The 13837-nt window shown below is 48.9% G+C and overlaps 1 protein-coding gene across 1 annotated transcript in view; it reads left to right on the top strand.

Moving 5' to 3' along the window:
• NRXN3 (neurexin 3) overlaps nucleotides 1-13837 on the top strand; it is a 1814506-nt gene that overhangs the window by 756823 nt on the left and 1043846 nt on the right. The window contains 2 exon segments of the mRNA XM_030213725.1: nucleotides 1838-2219; nucleotides 10275-10465. Coding sequence (XP_030069585.1) covers nucleotides 1838-2219; nucleotides 10275-10465 — 573 coding nt within the window.

The raw sequence follows: 13837 nt of genomic DNA, 5'->3' as shown, positions 1-13837 counted from the left end.
GGTGATGGTGTCAAAGGCCACAAAGATACAGTAACTAAAGTAACCAGTAGGAACTTTTTCCTTTATCAAGACCAGCTTCGGCACCATCTAAAAGAGAGATCGGCAATGTTTCGGTATCATGGGCTTTTCAAAATCCAAATTGACATTGATCTACGATGTCATGTTTTTGAAGATAATTGTCCAGTTGCTCTAACACAACTTCCTCAATCACCTTTGCAAAAAAAGGCAGTGAGGAGATTGGGAGGTAGTTGTCAATAACAGTTTGGTCCAATTTGGGATTCTTTCTTTTTTTTTTTTTCATATTTTTATTAAGGTTTTACAAGTATAACACAAAACAACCAAAAAGAAACAGTAACAATAATCCATGGCAAAGTTAATAACAAAAATAAAAAGGCAGAACAACATACCATGACAATACCCATAGCAAATCAGCAATTATACAATTATGACAAAATGAATCCAAACGAGCCCAGGTCTTCAAGACAGATTGAACACAACGGTGCTTATGGGCTAGTATAGTTTCATATTTCCTAATCACACACACGTTACTCCACCATTCATTATAATTGAGTTGTACATTATTTTTCCAGTTTAAAACAATTAAATGTAAAGCAACCGCTAACAAAATGTTAAACAATTTCTTATCGGATTCTTAATGACAAGGGCCTAACAGCTGTTTTTTCAAGTCAAGGAGCATAACTCCCTCATTCGGGGACGCATTCACCATTTGAGAATAGAAGAACAAAAAGGAGGTTCTCAAGGCTGATGGATGAATAATATCTCAAATGTATTATTAATTGCAACCACAATCTTTTCCAGTTGAGATTCTGAAATAAATGAAAACTCAGATCAATAATTCGCTGCTTCTACTGGTAAAGACACAGTATCAAATCCAGAAACTATAAACAAAAACCATTATGTAAAATCCTGTGAAGAAATCTTCTGCTTTGGTATATTAGGTGATAGAAATTTTCGAACTATGGCAAACATGGGGACTTCGCTAACATTAATGTACAGACGTGAGGGTGGAGCAGAGTCCTGGAGGTTACAAGAACACGTTGACCCCTCTAGTGTTAACGTACAGGGGTGAGGGTGGAACAGAGCTCTGGAGTTCATAGAGACACAGTGAATCTCCTCTAGTGCTATAGTACTACTACTACTACTATTTAGCATTTCTATAGTGCTACAAGGCGTACGCAGCACTGCACAAACATAGAAGAAAGACGGTCCCTGCTCAAAGAGCTTACAATCTAATAGACAAAAAATAAAGTAAGCAAATCAAATCAATTAATGTGTACAGGAAGGAGGAGAGGAGGGTAGGTGGAGGCGAGTGGTTACGAGTGGCTACAAGTCAAAAGCAATGTTAAAGAGGTGGGCTTTCAGTCTAGATTTAAAGGTGGCCAAGGATGGGGCAAGACGTAGGGGCTCAGGAAGTTTATTCCAGGCGTAGGGTGCAGCGAGACAGAAGGCGCGAAGTCTGGAGTTGGCAGTAGTGGAGAAGGGAACAGATAAGAAGGATCTATCCATGGAGCGGAGTGCACGGGAAGGGGTGTAGGGAAGACAAGTGTGGAGAGATACTGGGGAACAGCAGAGTGAGTACATTTATAGGTTAGTAGAAGAAGTTTGAACAGGATGCGAAAACGGATAGGGAGCCAGTGAAGCGATTTGAGTAAACAGTTGGGAGTGGAGTATGGCATTCAAGGGATACTAGGAAGTTCCTCAGGGGTTTGCAGTATACATTTGAGCTGTTGGCGATCCTCACTGCCCTTTTTCTTTGGTCTTTGCTTGCATTAACCCTCTCCTGACTGTCCCCCTCCTTGTGCATTTGCTCCCGTAGGTACGATGGTTGGGGACCACACTCGCCTGGAATTCCATAACATCGAGACTGGTGTGATGACGGAGAAGCGTTACATGTCTGTCATTCCATCAAGCTTCATCGGGCACCTGCAAAGCCTTATGTTCAACGGGTTGCTTTACATCGACCTGTGCAAGAATGGTGACATTGACTACTGTGAGCTGAAGGCACGATTCGGCATGCGCTCCATCATCGCTGACCCTGTCACCTTCAAAACCAAGGCCAGCTACCTGAGCCTGGCCACCCTCCAGGCCTACACCTCCATGCACCTCTTTTTCCAGTTCAAGACCATCTCCAGCGATGGCTTCATTCTCTTCAACAGCGGTGACGGCAACGACTTCATTGCAGTGGAACTGGTGAAGGGGTAGGATGAGGGGGGGAGAGGTTTCACATGCCACATTGAAACTAAGGTCCAGAAACATGCACATGTACCCAGGGACCCCCCTAGAGTTCCCAGGGACACTCAGAAATGTGCACAAGGATACAGGGACCCAGAGAGACAGTGAGAGATTTTATTTATTTCATTTATAACCCACATTTTCCCAAACAAGTTGGGTTCAATGTGGCCAACATATTCAACTAACAATACAAATTCAGAACTAACAATATATGTGTGTACCCAGAGACCCACAGAGGTATAGAAAATTCTGCAATAATACTAGGATCATAGAGAGAGTCACCCACACCCAAAAGTACCCAGGGGTCCACAGAAACATGCCCAGATCTACAGAGACCTGGAGAGATAGAGAGAGAGAGAGACAGGGAAGGGGAGAGAAGAGAGAGAGAGAGAGAGAGAGAGACATGCACATGTACCCAGAGATCAACAGAAACATGCACAAATCTACAGGGGCCCAGGGGGAAGAGAGAGAGAGAGAGACATGCACATGTACCCAGAGATCAACAGAAACATGCACAAATCTACAGGGGCCCAGGGGGAAGAGAGAGAGAGAGAGACATGCACATGTACCCAGAGATCAACAGAAACATGCCCAGATCTACAGAGACCTGGAGAGATAGAGAGAGAGAGAGACAGGGAAGGGGAGAGAAGAGAGAGAGAGAGAGAGAGAGAGACATGCACATGTACCCAGAGATCAACAGAAACATGCACAAATCTACAGGGGCCCAGGGGGAAGAGAGAGAGAGAGAGACATGCACATGTACCCAGAGATCAACAGAAACATGCACAAATCTACAGGGGCCCAGGGGGAAGAGAGAGAGAGAGAGACATGCACATGTACCCAGAGATCAACAGAAACATGCCCAGATCTACAGAGACCTGGAGAGATAGAGAGAGAGAGAGACAGGGAAGGGGAGAGAAGAGAGAGAGAGAGAGAGAGAGAGAGACATGCACATGTACCCAGAGATCAACAGAAACATGCACAAATCTACAGGGGCCCAGGGGGAAGAGAGAGAGAGAGAGACATGCACATGTACCCAGAGATCAACAGAAACATGCACAAATCTACAGGGGCCCAGGGGGAAGAGAGAGAGAGAGAGACATGCACATGTACCCAGAGATCAACAGAAACATGCACAAATCTACAGGGGCCCAGGGGGAAGAGAGAGAGAGAGAGACATGCACATGTACCCAGAGATCAACAGAAACATGCACAAATCTACAGGGGCCCAGGGGGAAGAGAGAGAGAGAGAGACATGCACATGTACCCAGAGATCAACAGAAACATGCACAAATCTACAGGGGCCCAGGGGGAAGAGAGAGAGAGAGAGACATGCACATGTACCCAGAGATCAACAGAAACATGCACAAATCTACAGGGGCCCAGGGGGAAGAGAGAGAGAGAGAGACATGCACATGTACCCAGAGATCAACAGAAACATGCACAAATCTACAGGGGCCCAGGGGGAAGAGAGAGAGAGAGAGAGACATGCACATGTACCCAGAGATCAACAGAAACATGCACAAATCTACAGGGGCCCAGGGGGAAGAGAGAGAGAGAGAGACATGCACATGTACCCAGAGATCAACAGAAACATGCACAAATCTACAGGGGCCCAGGGGGAAGAGAGAGAGAGAGAGACATGCACATGTACCCAGAGATCAACAGAAACATGCACAAATCTACAGGGGCCCAGGGGGAAGAGAGAGAGAGAGAGAGAGACATGCACATGTACCCAGAGATCAACAGAAACATGCACAAATCTACAGGGGCCCAGGGGGAAGAGAGAGAGAGAGAGACATGCACATGTACCCAGAGATCAACAGAAACATGCACAAATCTACAGGGGCCCAGGGGGAAGAGAGAGAGAGAGAGACATGCACATGTACCCAGAGATCAACAGAAACATGCACAAATCTACAGGGGCCCAGGGGGAAGAGAGAGAGAGAGAGACATGCACATGTACCCAGAGATCAACAGAAACATGCACAAATCTACAGGGGCCCAGGGGGAAGAGAGAGAGAGAGAGAGACATGCACATGTACCCAGAGATCAACAGAAACATGCACAAATCTACAGGGGCCCAGGGGGAAGAGAGAGAGAGAGAGACATGCACATGTACCCAGAGATCAACAGAAATATGCACAAATCTACAGGGGCCCAGGGGGAAGAGAGAGAGAAAGAGACATGCACATGTACCCAGAGATCAACAGAAACATGCACAAATCTACAGGGGCCCAGGGGGAAGAGAGAGAGAGAGAGAGACATGCACATGTACCCAGAGATCAACAGAAACATGCACAAATCTACAGGGGCCCAGGGGGAAGAGAGAGAGAGAGAGAGACATGCACATGTACCCAGAGATCAACAGAAACATGCACAAATCTACAGGGGCCCAGGGGGAAGAGAGAGAGAGAGAGACATGCACATGTACCCAGAGATCAACAGAAACATGCCCAGATCTACAGAGACCTGGAGAGATAGAGAGAGAGAGAGACATGCACATGTACCCAGAGATTTACAGAGTCTCACAAACATGCACAGATGTACAGGGGCCCAGGGAGAGGAAGAGAGACATGCACAATTACCCAGAGATCAACAGAAACATGCACAAATCTACAGGGGCCCAGGGGGAAGAGAGAGAGAGAGAGACATGCACATGTACCCAGAGATCAACAGAAACATGCACAGATCTACAGGGGCCCAGGGGGAAGAGAGAGAGAGAGAGAGACATGCACATGTACCCAGAGATCAACAGAAACATGCACAGATCTACAGGGGCCCAGGGGGAAGAGAGAGAAAGAGAGAGACATGCACATGTACCCAGAGATCAACAGAAACATGCACAGATCTACAGGGGCCCAGGGGGAAGAGAGAGAGAGAGAGACATGCACATGTACCCAGAGATTTACAGAGTCTCACAAACATGCACAGATGTACAGGGGCCCAGGGAGAGGAAGAGAGACATGCACAATTACCCAGAGATCAACAGAAACATGCACAAATCTACAGGGGCCCAGGGGGAAGAGAGAGAGAGAGAGAGACATGCACATGTACCCAGAGATCAACAGAAACATGCACAGATCTACAGGGGCCCAGGGGGAAGAGAGAGAGAGAGAGACATGCACATGTACCCAGAGATTTACAGAGTCTCACAAACATGCACAGATGTACAGGGGCCCAGGGAGAGGAAGAGAGACATGCACAATTACCCAGAGATCAACAGAAACATGCACAAATCTACAGGGGCCCAGGGGGAAGAGAGAGAGAGAGAGACATGCACATGTACCCAGAGATCAACAGAAACATGCACAGATCTACAGGGGCCCAGGGGGAAGAGAGACATGCACAATTACCCAGAGATCAACAGAAACATGCACAGATCTACAGGGGCCCAGGGGGAAGAGAGAGAGAGAGAGACATGCACATGTACCCAGAGATCAACAGAAACATGCACAAATCTACAGGGGCCCAGGGGGAAGAGAGAGAGAGAGAGAGACATGCACATGTACCCAGAGATCAACAGAAACATGCACAGATCTACAGGGGCCCAGGGGGAAGAGAGACATGCACAATTACCCAGAGATCAACAGAAACATGCACAGATCTACAGGGGCTCAGGGGGAAGAGAAAGAGAGAGAGACATGCACATGTACCCAGAGATCAACAGAAACATGCACAGATCTACAGGGGCCCAGGGGGAAGAGAGAGAGAGAGAGACATGCACATGTACCCAGAGATCAACAGAAACATGCACAAATCTACAGGGGCCCAGGGGGAAGAGAGAGAGAGAGAGAGACATGCACATGTACCCAGAGATCAACAGAAACATGCACAAATCTACAGGGGCCCAGGGGGAAGAGAGAGAGAGAGAGACATGCACATGTACCCAGAGATCAACAGAAATATGCACAAATCTACAGGGGCCCAGGGGGAAGAGAGAGAGAAAGAGACATGCACATGTACCCAGAGATCAACAGAAACATGCACAAATCTACAGGGGCCCAGGGGGAAGAGAGAGAGAGAGAGAGAGACATGCACATGTACCCAGAGATCAACAGAAACATGCACAAATCTACAGGGGCCCAGGGGGAAGAGAGAGAGAGAGAGAGACATGCACATGTACCCAGAGATCAACAGAAACATGCACAAATCTACAGGGGCCCAGGGGGAAGAGAGAGAGAGAGAGACATGCACATGTACCCAGAGATCAACAGAAACATGCCCAGATCTACAGAGACCTGGAGAGATAGAGAGAGAGAGAGACATGCACATGTACCCAGAGATTTACAGAGTCTCACAAACATGCACAGATGTACAGGGGCCCAGGGAGAGGAAGAGAGACATGCACAATTACCCAGAGATCAACAGAAACATGCACAAATCTACAGGGGCCCAGGGGGAAGAGAGAGAGAGAGAGACATGCACATGTACCCAGAGATCAACAGAAACATGCACAGATCTACAGGGGCCCAGGGGGAAGAGAGAGAGAGAGAGAGACATGCACATGTACCCAGAGATCAACAGAAACATGCACAGATCTACAGGGGCCCAGGGGGAAGAGAGAGAAAGAGAGAGACATGCACATGTACCCAGAGATCAACAGAAACATGCACAGATCTACAGGGGCCCAGGGGGAAGAGAGAGAGAGAGAGACATGCACATGTACCCAGAGATTTACAGAGTCTCACAAACATGCACAGATGTACAGGGGCCCAGGGAGAGGAAGAGAGACATGCACAATTACCCAGAGATCAACAGAAACATGCACAAATCTACAGGGGCCCAGGGGGAAGAGAGAGAGAGAGAGAGAGACATGCACATGTACCCAGAGATCAACAGAAACATGCACAGATCTACAGGGGCCCAGGGGGAAGAGAGAGAGAGAGAGACATGCACATGTACCCAGAGATTTACAGAGTCTCACAAACATGCACAGATGTACAGGGGCCCAGGGAGAGGAAGAGAGACATGCACAATTACCCAGAGATCAACAGAAACATGCACAAATCTACAGGGGCCCAGGGGGAAGAGAGAGAGAGAGAGACATGCACATGTACCCAGAGATCAACAGAAACATGCACAGATCTACAGGGGCCCAGGGGGAAGAGAGACATGCACAATTACCCAGAGATCAACAGAAACATGCACAGATCTACAGGGGCCCAGGGGGAAGAGAGAGAGAGAGAGACATGCACATGTACCCAGAGATCAACAGAAACATGCACAAATCTACAGGGGCCCAGGGGGAAGAGAGAGAGAGAGAGAGACATGCACATGTACCCAGAGATCAACAGAAACATGCACAGATCTACAGGGGCCCAGGGGGAAGAGAGACATGCACAATTACCCAGAGATCAACAGAAACATGCACAGATCTACAGGGGCCCAGGGGGAAGAGAAAGAGAGAGAGACATGCACATGTACCCAGAGATCAACAGAAACATGCACAGATCTACAGGGGCCCAGGGGGAAGAGAGAGAGAGAGAGACATGCACATGTACCCAGAGATCAACAGAAACATGCACAGATCTACAGGGGCCCAGAGATAGAGGGAGAGGTGCACATTTACCCAGAGAAAGAGACACATGTATTCAGGGACTCAGAGAGAAGGAGAAACAGACAGATTTAGACTCAGTAAACTTTATTGACATGCAAGTGCCAGAGTAATGTACACTGAGGGACTGTTTTGCAAAGTGCTGCCCTCATTGCAAAGTCCACTTCTAGGGGGAACTGTCTAAAGTGGGTGCTGATGTTTACATGCAAATTATGTGTGTAAATGATTAGAATAATGGGGTTTGCATGTATTTACACGCTTGTGTGCACATAGCTGTGTAAATTTCAACATTTCTTCTATGTGCTGTTCTGTAAATATGAGAAAAATCACTTAAAGGGGTAACGTAAGTGCTATAGGCGAGGGATCAACTTAATCAATCAGCAATATATTTCAGCACCACATTGATCTTGAAAAACGAACACCTCTGTGAGCTGTCTTGAAACAACAGTCACTTAACCAGATTCAAACATTGCGTTATTTGACGCACAAAATTGTTGTGAGAGGATTTTGAGAATTGACAACGAATGAAAAGAAGAGGTTGTATTTTTGTCTGGTGTATCTATGTCCTTTGATGTAGAAGGAATGGGAAGACCCGGTCGCCTTCTGACAGTCCCGTTCATTTTGAAGATACATATGGTGCTGCGATATGTTGTTGATTGATCCTGTAAATGTGTGTCTATGTTACTTAGCGTGTATTTTGTAGGCAGACATATTCATAGGTGGAGGGTGAGCAGAGTTATAGGTGGCCGTCGTGCATGGGGTTGCCATATGGCTCCAGAAAAAGGAGGACACATCGACCCAGTCCGGGTTTTGCTTCCATTGAAAACACTGGAAGTAAAACCCAGACTGGCTCAATCTGTCCTGCTTTTTCTGGAGCCGTATGGTAACCCAACTCATGCATAACTTACAGAATAGTGCCAATTACACGCCTCTAACTGACCCGTTATGCTCCTGTTCTGTACAGGAAGGTCGGCAGCTGCTTTCCTTCTATAGAGTCTGCATCCTAAGGGGGTCTCGAGATAGAACGACTCTGTTCTTTGTCATAGAATTGGTCTCATCCTGCCACCTGTGTGCTTTGCACTGGCTGAGAAACTGAGCCAGGCCCAGGGTAGGGATACCGCTGCCGGGCCCCACCTCAGGACCGCCGCTGCCACTCCCCCCTAGACCACTGCATAGCCAGACCACAAAAATTGGGGGGGGAGGGGAGGAGGCCCCAAAGTAGGGGAGGGCACAATTTGCCCCACCTCCCTGCCTCCCGCCGCAACTCCACATATCTTGGCTGGTGGAGGTCCCTAAATCCTGCCACCAGAAGCCTTCCTCCATCGCTGTTCTCCGCCGCATTGCCTGCCCTGCGCATGCACGATGTGAGGGGAAAAGCAGCTGTAGGGCAGGCAATGTGGTAGAGAACAGTGCTGGAGGAAAGCTTCTGCTGGCGGGGTTTGGGGACCCCCGCCAGCCAAACCAGAGGCCCCAAAGTCCTGTGTCTGCTGCTCCTCAGCCTCTAAGGGGTGCCTAGCACCGGAGTTTTCTCTCTCCTGCTCCTGTCAGGATGCGATCACCCGGGTCCCGTCAGGAGCAGGAGAGAGACAGACTCTGGCGCTGAGCCCCCCTTGGAGGCTGGGCCCGGGGGAGTCTTGACCCCCTCCACCCCTCCTCTTGGCGGCTGTGGTCCTGAAAGGGAAGATATGTGTGTGGTTTCCCTCAGTGAAGTGCCCTGGGAAAATGTCCCTGCAGAGATTCGCCTTTTCCCTGAAAGATAGTTGGGCGTAGGTTAGAAAATGTGAGCCTTTCCCACAGCCCGGGTAAATGTACGTACGCCCCAGGATTCTAGATATTGAGTGCTGATCCAAGTAAATTGGCTAACGAGCCAGCTGGCGCCAATAATTGAGTGGTAATCATCAATCTAGAATTGGTCACATCTTGCTACACGCTAATCTATAACAATGTGCGGTGAAATTCCATAGCGTGCAACCCAAAGGGGTGTGTGGTCATGGGAGGTGCGTGGGCGGGACAAGGATGTTCCTAAACTTTACACGCAGCGTTATAGAATACCAGAGATCTGCGCCCATATTGGGTGCCCCAAATGACACCTGGTGGCAGCAGGCGTAAGTTCTGGCACTCCCATTTGGGGCTGAAATTGTCACTCAGTGCTATTCTAGCTCTCATCTTGCTGCAGCCATTATAGAACAGCATTGAGCGACATTTATTGAATTTAGCCCATGTTGTTGATCTCAGGCTTAACTTTTACCCGGGTTACAATGGGTCGTGTGACCCAAATCAGTGGCTTCTGAAATTCCCCTGGTTTAATAAAAAGAGGAAATGATAGTCCATATTAGTGATAGTAACAGAATTAAAGGTCCAGAGAAGACAATCGCCAGAGTCTGATTCTGGCCCATCTCATCCCTGGCCTGGTGGCAGGATGTCTCATTTGGACAGTCCCTTCAGCCATTCCTTCTCTTTACAGGTACATCCATTATGTTTTTGACCTTGGCAACGGTCCCAATGTCATCAAAGGCAACAGTGTTCGGCCGTTAAATGACAACCAGTGGCATAACGTGGTTATCACCCGAGACAACAGCAACACCCACACACTGAAGGTGGACACCAGGACCGTCACTCAGGTCATCAACGGGGCCAAAAACCTAGACCTGAAAGGTAAGGGTGGAGAAGGGCCAGAAGAGGGGGTGCGTTGGCAAAGCTCTATGTATGTGTGTTCATATGCATGCGTGTGTATACGTATACATATGTGTGTGTTTGTGTGCATGTGTGTCATGTCTGTGTGTGTGAGTGGGTATGTGCGTATTTGTGTTCACATGCATGTGTGTGTGTTCATGTGCATGTATGTCCAGTGGCATTCCTAGGGGGGCGGACATCCGGGGCGGCGCCCCACCCCCCCCCGGGTGCAGCACCCCCCCCCCTCCCGATGCAGCGCAGAACCCCCACCCCCCCGGGTGCACGCCGCTGGGGGGGTGCCAAAGCGCGCCCCTGCTCAGAGTTCCCTGACTTCGCACGTTCGCTGCAGCTCCCTCTGACCCGGAACAGGAAGTAACCTGTTCCAGGGCAGAGGGAGCTGCAGCGAACGCGCGAAGTCAGTGAACTCAGAGCAGGCGCGCACCACGGCACCCCCCAGCGGCGTGCACCCGGGGCAGACCGCCCCCACCGCCCCCCCCCTTGGTACGCCACTGTGTATGTCCATGGATGCACGTCATGTGTGTGTCTGCTTCTGTTTTGACTAACTGTGATTTTGATTGCTATTGATTTTCAGTGGCGTAGCCAAGGGTGGGCCCAGGCCCACCTAGTAGCAGCTTCTATAACTCACAAACAGAGCTTAAGAAGATATAAATACACTAAAACAACAAACCAACCCTCTTCTTATGAGTATAACTGTAATATAGTCTTTATTCAATGAGCCAAAAATTGTCAGCAACTTGGGGAAAAAAAAGCCTCGGCAGACTCTGTTCTTTTAGACACACAGCCATTGAATTCAAGAAGCACTTGCTGTCATCATAGGCAAAAAAAACCTCCTTCAACTATCTAACTTTTGAAGTCTATATATTAGATACAAAAAAACGTATCTTTTCAGGATGCACAGCCTTTTCCCAATATGCACGACCACCTATGATGTGGCTGGCAGGGTTCCCCAAGCTCCACCAGCCGAAAACCCCCAACAACTGTCCCTCCTGCATACCTTGTAAATAGCAGATCTTTGCCCGCAGCAAGCAGCTCGCACTGGCCCCACAGACTTCCCTCTGATGTGTTCCCGCCTATGTGGAAACAGGAAGTTGGATCAGAGGGAAGGCTGTGGGGCCAACACGAGCAGTGTGTATTAGTTGCTGCTCGCTGCTGGTGAAAATCTGCTATTTAAAAGGTATGTGGGGGAGGGGGAATGTTTGAGAGACCATATGGCATGCAGGCGAGAGAGGGGAGAGACCAAATTCACTTGTGGGACAAGGCGAAGTTCTTCTGCCCACCCATCTTGGGACCAGGCCCACCCAACATTGGGTGTCTGGTTACACCCCTGTTGATTTTATGTGATTATGTACACCAACTTGACAGGGAAGTCCCAAGAAGGGGGTATGATAAAGATTTTAAATAGTCTTCTTTTTGGGAGCGTCTGAGGACACCACCTCAGTACCAGAGCACACCTGGCTAGGCATAGTGTATTCTTTACCATGGCAGTAATTAGCCACAGGGCATGTGCTGATGAAGGGTTATTAGGCAGTAGTCAGTCCCGAACATTTTATATGGGTAGCTGATACATGTGAATACACCCAGTTCCTACAGGCCTCATGCCTTGAATACACTTCTGAGTCAGTACGTTAAGCTTCGTTTCAGATGCTGCTTTTAATTCCTAACCCCTATTCACTTGTTTAGTACCCATGTCTGTTTTATCATTCCCTCCTTAAGTAATTTCCTTACCCCTTATTTGTCCTGTTTGTCTGTCTCGATTAGATTGTAAACCCTGTTGCACAAGGACTGTCTCACATGTGTTTACCGGCCAGACTGACCAGTTACTGCTAATATTCAGCAGAGATAACCAATTATCCCCATTGAATATTGCCATTAGCGCCAAAAAGATAACGTTATATTGCACAATAACTGGCAATGTTCATCACTGACTGGCTAAGTTTAGTGGCCAAAGCGGACCCCATAAATACCAGTTCTATCTTTGGCCAGTATAGACGTAACTGGCCAGTGCTGACTATTAACGTAGCCGGTTAAGTTTACGCTGAATGAAAAAAAAATCAGATATTCACTGCCGGTCACCGGAAACAGCCTGGCTTGAGTACCGATCACGGCATATAGGTGGGCTGCCTCTCGCAGACTGAACGTTGTAAAGCGCAGGGGCGTGGCCAGACTTCGGCAGGAGGGGGGTCCAGATCCCAAGGTGAAGGGGCACATTTTAGCCCCCTCCCCGCCACTGCCAACCCCCCCCCCCCGCCACCACCACCACCAACAACAACTTTGACCCCCCCCCGCCAAAGACCCTCGCAACCTCCCCTCCCGCCACCAACCCTCTCCCGCCACCGCCATCGCCTACCTTTGCTGGCACCGCCGAAAGAAGAGGACCTTGGCAGCAAAGGTAGGCAACGGCGGCGGCGGGAGAGGGTTGGTGGCGGGAGGGGGGGTCGAGAGCGTCGTCGGCAGGGGGTCCAGGGCCAAATCTACAGGGGCCCAGGCCCCCGTGGCCCCACATAGCTACGCCACTGGTACAGCGCTACATACATCTAGTAGTGCTACAGAAATGATAAGTAGCAGTATCTCATACTACACCGTGCAACTGTGCAATGCAGAATTTCTGTAGAAGTCCCCCGGGTGCTGAATTTAATTTTGTGCAGAAATTTGCAAGCTGGCTAGAAGAGGAGTCACAGCTGTGAACAAGCAGGGTGCCAACCTCGTCTTGCACCCTGAAGCTCCATCAGAGTGTGATCTTTGCAGCGCCGCCACGCTCCTGTGCTATACTTGTGAGAATCTGAGAAGGGGGCAAGATTTTCAGGTACTGGTGCAGCTCACACTTACAGAGAGCCCTGTCGTGCAAGAAGAGCTGGAGCATGATCTCACCAGTCCAGCAGAAATGCTTGTATCGTTGCGAGGAGCTGGAGAGGCAACGCCGGGGAAGAGACCAGGGCTAAGGGGATTTCTGAAAGAGAGAGCCAAGCTGGGAGGGATGGGATTTGGTGGAGAGTGTGAAATGAGCTGGGTGAAACAGCAGGGGGAGACAGAGGACATGGAAAAGGATATAGATTTAGCTCAAGGCAAGATACCTTCAGACACAGAAGACTGTTTTCTGTCCCTAGTGTGTACCTGACGCAATGGAGGTGTTACGTGACTTGCCCAAGATCACAAGCAGTGTCAGTGAGATTTGGACCTTGGTTTCTCTACTTCTCAGCCCCCTGCTCTAAACATTAGGCTACCTGGGATGAGTATGGGGGAGGGAAGATTTTAATACAGATGAATAGGGAGCTAATTCTTCAAAAAATGTCAGAGGCATTTACAAGACGGCACCCCGAGAGGTTAAAGATATGT

Source organism: Microcaecilia unicolor, chromosome 9, assembly GCF_901765095.1.
Source record: "Microcaecilia unicolor chromosome 9, aMicUni1.1, whole genome shotgun sequence".
Taxonomy (NCBI): Eukaryota; Metazoa; Chordata; class Amphibia; order Gymnophiona; family Siphonopidae; genus Microcaecilia; species Microcaecilia unicolor.
This window is presented reverse-complemented; position numbering and strand designations above follow the sequence as displayed.